This window comes from Clupea harengus, chromosome 4, assembly GCF_900700415.2.
Source record: "Clupea harengus chromosome 4, Ch_v2.0.2, whole genome shotgun sequence".
Classification (NCBI taxonomy): Eukaryota; Metazoa; Chordata; class Actinopteri; order Clupeiformes; family Clupeidae; genus Clupea; species Clupea harengus.
This window is the reverse complement of record NC_045155.1, coordinates 3,361,431-3,369,051: the sequence shown is the minus strand read 5'-3', so window position 1 is coordinate 3,369,051 and position 7,621 is coordinate 3,361,431. Positions and strand designations below refer to the sequence as shown.

Sequence of the window (7,621 nt, the reverse complement as noted above, 5' to 3'; positions counted from 1 at the left end):
TTTTTGTGGCATTTAGTCCAGCGCTTCTTTAATGTGTCTTGTCCATATATTGAAGCAATAATGATAACAAATAAAATATTCTAAATAATAAATACTTTATATAGCCACATATTAAAATAAGAAAATGAAGACACTTTTCAGTCCTCCTCACATATTAAAGCAATAATAATAACAAATACAAAATTCTAAATAATACATTCTTTATATGGCCACATATTAAAATAAGAAAATTAAGACACTTTTCAGTCCTTCTCATGTGGTTGGGCATATTTCTCTGAAGACTGAATCTTTCCCATGAGTCGGCGATTACCTATCAAATAGGTATGAAAGTCCTTGTACACTGTAAAAAAAAAACCTAATTTTACAGTTAATAACTCTAAATTTTTACAGTGGTTTTCTGTTTTGTGAAATTATATACAAAACTACGTATAATTATGGAGATTAACTATAAATTAAAAACACGACTGTTATTTTAAGTATAATGCCAATAATGACAAATTACATTGATTTCTATTTTTTTTACAGAAAATAAATGTATTATTTATACATAATTTTTCCGCTTTTCTAAAATACATGCAAATGTAAATAAAATTACGCTGATTAGCTGTAATTAAATATGTAGCTCATTATATTAAGGTTTATGTACATACTAACAATTTAGCATGTTTCTATGTCAATTTACAGTGAATCCCTCTAGTTTTATGTGTATGTTATTAATATTAATAATGATCTATCACAGCTGAGTAGGCTAAATGTAGAGGAAACACTGCATATGGATCAGTGTGTTGGAGTTCTGAGGTAAAAACAGACTGATACTGATGGATTGATAAACTGGTAGACCTAATGGAATGACCAGGGGACACCCCTCTCTGTGGGCCAAAACAATTTACTAAGTGTGGAAATATATATGTGGTATGACTACTGTGGGTTTGTAAGCCTTGTATGAATACAACATAACCATACATTGTGACATGTTTATTCTTACTAAAATAATTTATATTGGCTGTCTCACTGCGTTGCTTTGAACATGATTGGTTTATCTGACTGTCATCCATGAAACTGCCCAATGACAACTGCGCGCCTTTTGCCGCTCAAATTTGAAAATAGGTCCGTTTGAGTGGTGTGCTGTTGTTACGGAGCATACACAGTTCGCACTCCGCACTACTACTTGGTTGGTCTACTGCTAATGGGTGTTAGGCTACCTGCCTAGATTATTTAAAATGTTCCTGCTAAATACAAATTTGAGTCGTGGGATGACAACGGAGACAAAACCTAAATATGGACACTGAGGAGTAGTCAGGCAGGTTCTGTTTAGTAAATGGATTTTTATTTTGATCTTATCAGGTCATAAAACATTTCCCCTGCTATTTATGTAGAGTTACACTACTGTAGTATACTCGACAGTACTGTACTACAGTACAACCTAACAACTTTGTTCTTATCCTCATGTCCTTTACGAAAGCCAACTGCCCAGTTTGACCAACGATGAGTAACGGACAACCAGCATAAGGTAAATAGCACGTTAGCCTGGATAGCTATTGTACTGGGTAGCACCCTCTATTTTTGTGCTGTTTCATCATATAAGCTAATATTTAGTGTGTTAAAGTGAGATGCTAATCGCGATATATTCTTGCAAAAATAAGGCACCGTCAAATACTTGTAATTTGTCTAGAGCTATATGTTTAAAAAGTTAAAAAGCTAGCTTTAGCTACAGTAGCATTGTTATCCCTGCCACACAAATAACTGCTGTGTAGCTGTAACAATGTAAAAAATGAAGTTTAGTGCCTTTTATGGACTTCCCCAAATCTCTGTATATATGTATATATTTTTTGTTGGTTCCACTACTGGGTTCAGTGTTGTTGCTAATGGGGCGATAATTGGTGTGACACACCTCAAGACGTTCCCTTGCTTGGAAGTCTGGGTTTCTTTAATCATCCATTAACAAAATTAATTAGTATTGTGTATTTTTCAAAGTTTTCCATGATGTACAACCTAACAACTTTGTTCTTATCCTCATGTCCTTTACAAAGCCAACTGCCCACTTTTACCAACGATGAGTAATGGACAACCAGCATAAGGTAAATAGCACGTTAGCCTGGATAGCTATTGTACTGGGTAGCACCCTCTATTTTTGTGCTGTTTCATCATCTAAGCTAATATTTAGTGTGCTAAAGTGAGATGCTAATCGCGATATATTCTTGCAAAAATAAGGCACCGTCAAATACTTGTAATTTGTCTTGCGCTATATGTTTAAAAAGTTAAAAAGCTAGCTTTAGCTACAGTAGCATTGTTGTCCCTGCCACACAAATAACTGCTGTGTAGCTGTAACAATGTTAACCAAATTAATTGGTATTGTGTATTTTTCAAAGTTTTCCATGATGTGTTTTTTTTTTTGTGATATAAGATTGTTGTTTATCACCTCCGCTATTTGCATTGGGTTAAATATGCAAATTAGCGGCGTTAAATACGTGCGAGTTGTAAATGTTGTCTAGCCATTAAGTGGGTGCTAACTGGCTAATTCATTGTTGTAGATACCAGCATTGTGTTACCCTCGTGTGTGATCGCCCATTACTGCTGTGTTGCAGGTATGTTGAGCCTGAGTGTGTTGTGAATATTTATACTTATAACTGTCACTTATCTGTCATGTACTATGTTTATGTCTATGGTTGCATTTTTATCACTAATATTTAATACACTATACGATCGTGTTTTACTACTAGTGTTGTAGACGGTAGGCTGTAATGTATGGAACGGTGGTTAGCCTATGGTAGCCTACGTACATTTAATTTGTTAGCCCTTGCTTGGAAGTCTGTTAAAGGGATACCAGCATTGTGTTACCCTCGTGTGTGTGATTGCCCATTACTGCTGTGTTGCAGCAGGTGTAATAAACTGATGACAGATAACTTCCATGACCCCGCTGCATGTATCTTTGACCACACAGAGACATTTTATTTATAATTATTGTAGCGGGCTGGTTAGAGTCCGTTACATAGCTACATGGGTAGATGTATGTAGGCACTGTAACACAAATAGTCAGGTTAGCTAGCTTCATTAATCCCTTAAGTACCTTAGCACAAGTGTCTTGTTGGCATGTTGTTGTTTTTTAAATAAATAATATCCGCTGATGAGTAATAATTTGCATGCCCATGTCTCTTAATTTTGTTTTGTGTGTTTTTTTTCCCTCCCCTCAAGACGTTTTGGGAATGGAAAGTCCCCTGCTGCAGAGTAGTGAGTATATTCAACTATACTGTACAGTATCCAAAGCTATTTTTTGTTCATTGCCAACTCGTTTCAGTGGTCTTTTTCAAGCTATCTAGGTAGAAATTTGTGACAGCTTGTGGTTGTGTATAAGTATGGCGTCAGATTTGGGTCAAAAGTCGTGAGCGCATAAAACATGCCCACGAGCAAATTATATTATTTCACACGCGCAGATATTAACTTTCCACTCAGAAAATATAAGTACTTGCGCACACACTCAACAACCGAGAGTTGTACGGACTGTCTAAGTAGAAAGTATCCCGAAGATACATTAATTATTAGATACTTAATTATTTTGGTGCAGGGCATACATACGACGTGATAGTTGACATGTTGTCAACCAATCACAACATCAGGATGAGAATACGCACTTTGAAGTCACGTTTGAGAGAAGCAGGGTTGTACAGAAGGAAAAACTTTTCACAACTGGATGAGGTGAGACGTGCCATCCAGGGCAACTAGCCCCACAAACAAGCCACATGATCCTTCTTGAAAACCCGTCTATACATCCTAAGAGGGCCAAGCCAAAGAGTTTCAGCTTATCGTATCCATCTACATGCCATATGTAGTTTGGACCCATGGAGTTATATGTACGCATCACAAACCTCCGGCATGTTCTTGTGGTTTTAGTTGCTTCAGCAATCTCATCACTGTGTGTCGTTTAACACGTAGCTTGTGTTTTTGCTGAAGTACTTGCCACATGGTCCGATAACCGAAAAGTTGCCCTGGTCCACGCAGCTCTGTAAGGATGGCATGTCTCACCTCATCCAGTTGTGAAAAGTTTTTCCTTCTGTACAACCCTGCGTCTCAAAATACAAGCCTTCACAAAACGAATTACGGTTTTAAGAATTTACGAATGCACGTAGTACCTCATCAAGACAATTATTGTATGTACCAATTGGCATTTAATTTTTTTTGGTAGAGACTAACACCGTTTTGTAATTGGATGCAAGCGTCCGGCTGTCGTGTCGCATCAGACGCTCTCTGTCCACACTGAATCCGTCAAATTCACTTCTGTTACATCATGTAAACTAACCACGTTACTATGACTTCATGTGTTACAGAGTTTTCAACACGAGAAAACACAGAAAACCAGTCCTAACTGGATGCAACGCAAGCAAAGGGACGCGAGCGACGTGACTACAAGCACTTCGATTGCCTGGTTTTCTGTGTTTTCTCGCGTTGAAAGCTGTGTAGCACATGAAGTCATAGTAACGTGGTTAGTTTACATGACGTAACAGAAGTGAATTTGACGGATTCAGTGTGGACAGAGAGCGTCCGATGTTACGCGACAGTCGTACGCTTGTATCCAGTTAGGACTCAGTGTAAATACAATTTGTTTATGCTAGGAATGGCAAAAATGTTATCAGACTTTTTAAAAACTTTTCAGTGATTAACACTGTATGTCCTTTTTTCTCTTTTCCCCCCTGATGCACCATGCAGGGATGGATCCAGCTGACTGCTAACAATTTGGAGGAGGATTGCTCTTTATCTGCTATGTTGCACTGTCGACTTCTGGTACAAATGAATTGACCTTTTGTGCCATGCTTTTTTTACTTAACTTAATTTTAAACTTGTAGATGTATCTGTTTTGTTTAAACATAAACTCTAAACACAAACACTGCAAGGTCAAGGTTTGAAATAATTGTATTCCATTTTATACAGTACTTTTAGAGTTTCTATTTTTGTTTTCCAAAATAAAACCATAATTTTACAATCTTGAGCATGTGTCAACATTTTATTGAATGTGTTTGATCATAAAAATGTCGGAACAATCTGTAAAATTACATAGTTTCTCTGCTAAATGTATAGTACCATCACTTAATTGAAGGTGTTTCATTGTAATAAATGAGGGAAAATCTGTAAAATAACAGTTTTTCTCTGCTGAACTGTTAGGGCTGCCACTTTATTAAAGGTTTTTAATCTTAAATATCGAGGAAAACATTGTAAAATAACAGTGTTTCTCTGCTATACTTTTAGTACCCTCACTTAATTAAAGGTATTTGCTTGTAATAAATTAGGAAGAATCTGTAAAATAACAGTTTTTCTCTGCTGAACTGTTAGGGCTGTCACTTTATTAATAGTGTTTGATTGTATTAATTGAGGGAAAATCTTTAAAATAACAGTCTTTCTCTGCAAATCCTTTAATGGAAATATCTGTAAATATAGTGTTTTCACACTTTATTTGAATTAGGATGTTTTACTTTAATTTTACGGTTTTTGTTTGGCAGCCGTAGCTGCCAGTAATTTACCGTTTTTTTACGGATTTTTTTTTTACAGTGTAGGTCATGTGTTTGAAATTGTAGCCTACTGGGTGCACAGAATCCCCTTCAGCACTTGAGATTTTTTGAGCTGTCACCGAATCTGGGAAAATCTTTCTTAGCAAACCAGATGTGCAGTCCATTGATCTGTAGCTGTTGTGATGCTTTATTGTATGAAAAGCAAGGGTACCCTCTGCAGCCGTAACAGAAGTGTCTGTTTTACTCACAAAAAAGTCTGTCACTTTACTCGATGAGCTCTCTCCTCTTGCTGCAGTTTTGTGTTTTGCAGAGTGCACGTGAGCTTCCAAATCGCTGCCACTTTTATTTGCCACCGACACGTAAGTGCCTGCTCTGCATGTCATGCACTCAGCTTCCGAAGCATCACGGCTGAGGCGAAAACATGGGTATTTTTTTTTTAGTTCGTCCGTGAACTTACATTTACATTTCGGCATGGCTGCAGATGTCATGTGCTGTAAACAATGCAACTAGTAGATGCGGCAAGGTGCTCAGTGTTGCCAGATTGGAAATGGTGAAGTATCGTACCAAAGGCTCAAAATGGTCGTATTTGGAGGATAATTATCGTGTATCTGGCAACACTGAGATCGGTCGACCAATGACTGTTCTCTCTACAGTCAGAGCTCGCGCAAGAAGGTGCAACGTAAGGGAGATACCATTTCCAAAACTTGTAAGGGCGTAATAACTAGTTTGTGAAAGACCCAGAGAAACACAAATATCTGACGGAGCAAAATCCCAGACGTTTTTGGAATCCCTGCCGGACACATTTTTTAGGATTCGAAAAGAGGACATGTCCGGGGAAAAGAGGACGTCTGGTCACCCTAATTGATGACACGGGCCTCGTTTAGGGCCTGAGATTATCCAGTGAAACTGATTGAATAGTTGATGTGACTGAGTTATCATTGGGCTGGCGTCTAATTTGTCCTGTTCAACTGTTAACTCAATGAAATTGGTAAGTAAGACCAGCTGCGTCGTCTGATAAACTGACAAGGAGTTAAGCGATGTCGTTTGTCTGACGTCAATTTATGTTAACTCGTATTGTATTTATACCCAACTGAAAGGGCCGCGAGACAAGCGTTTGGGCAGCTCCCTGTTTATGAAAGACAATTCTAAAATGAGGCTTAAACCAAACAGGGATGTTGTTTTACTTTTCTGTCTTGGCTTTCTTTGTTTCAGCCAAATATGCTGTGTAAGCCTCGAAATCATGCGAAGACAAGAGAGACACCGAGAGGGAAAAAACGATGATGTTCGAGTGGGTACCATTATGTTCGGCAGAGATATTCCTGATTTTGGCCCAGTGAAAAATGAGGATGGCTTTACCATTCAAGCCGACGCTGCTGGGCTGGTTGGAGGACAAGGTGTCATTAATGACTCCAGTTCTTCTAAGGCAGCCTGGGCTAGTATGCGACCAATTGTGTTATGTACTGAGGACCTCATGAAGTTCTCGGCACAAGGCCCAGGATCCTCTTCACTTCAGCTAGACAGAGGTAAAGGGCTTATAGTGCATAGTTTTAAAATATTGGGGTTCAGCCGACTGCTCGTTTTTGGTGCTGAAATATATTTTCAACAACTCACCAGGGCCTTGCTGTTATCAGCTACTCACTGACTAATGCAAAGGCTTGCCAGATTCAGCAGACTAACCTTTTCTGTTCCTTCCTTGTGTGTGGGGTTGGATCATTGTAAACTCTGGGAGAGAACCTGAGGACTTGGTGTCTTTTTGTCAGCAGGAGGAACACCGCTTAAGCTAAACCAGCTGCCGCAGGACTGTGGCTACTCTGTGTACAGGAATGTACTGGGCCTTGTGTTTCTCATCCCCTATGATGGTTGTGATGTTATAAATCAGGTAGGCGTTGTCATTTTTAATTATAGGAGTCACTAGAAAGTGACTTTAATACAAAAGGTGTTTGAGTAAATGTGTTCATGTCACCCATAGTGCATTTGCATTTTTTCTACCAGCTATGGAAGTTTAAAAACGAATAATAATAATAATAATAATAATCCATGTAAGCTTGTTGTTGGATCTGCTGCTGACCATTGGGGTGCCCTAAATATTAAATTCACACATACTAAAAAGGTAGCTTACAAAA

At 38.2% G+C, this 7,621-nt stretch overlaps 1 protein-coding gene and 2 long non-coding RNA genes across 3 annotated transcripts in view; all 3 read left to right on the top strand.

The window, feature by feature from the left end:
• Positions 1-203: 203 nt before the first annotated feature.
• Positions 204-5,934, top strand: LOC116220187. Its single transcript, XR_004163478.2, has 3 exons — positions 204-335; positions 1,301-1,304; positions 5,544-5,934. It is a non-coding gene; the product is annotated as an uncharacterized LOC116220187 (long non-coding RNA).
• On the top strand, positions 1,393-4,958 carry LOC116220186. The gene is made up of 5 exons (XR_004163477.2): positions 1,393-1,510; positions 2,031-2,078; positions 2,532-2,585; positions 3,193-3,228; positions 4,702-4,958. It is a non-coding gene; the product is annotated as an uncharacterized LOC116220186 (long non-coding RNA).
• A 611-nt stretch (positions 5,935-6,545) lies between the features above and the next one.
• Positions 6,546-7,621, top strand: part of LOC116220169 (putative uncharacterized protein DDB_G0268364) — a gene marked incomplete at its 3' end in the record, with an annotated part of 5,135 nt that continues 4,059 nt past the window's right edge. Inside the window, exons 1-2 of the mRNA XM_042707506.1 lie at positions 6,546-7,021; positions 7,259-7,377. Coding sequence (XP_042563440.1) covers positions 6,631-7,021; positions 7,259-7,377 — 510 coding nt within the window. The remainder of the gene's footprint in view (positions 7,022-7,258; positions 7,378-7,621) is intronic.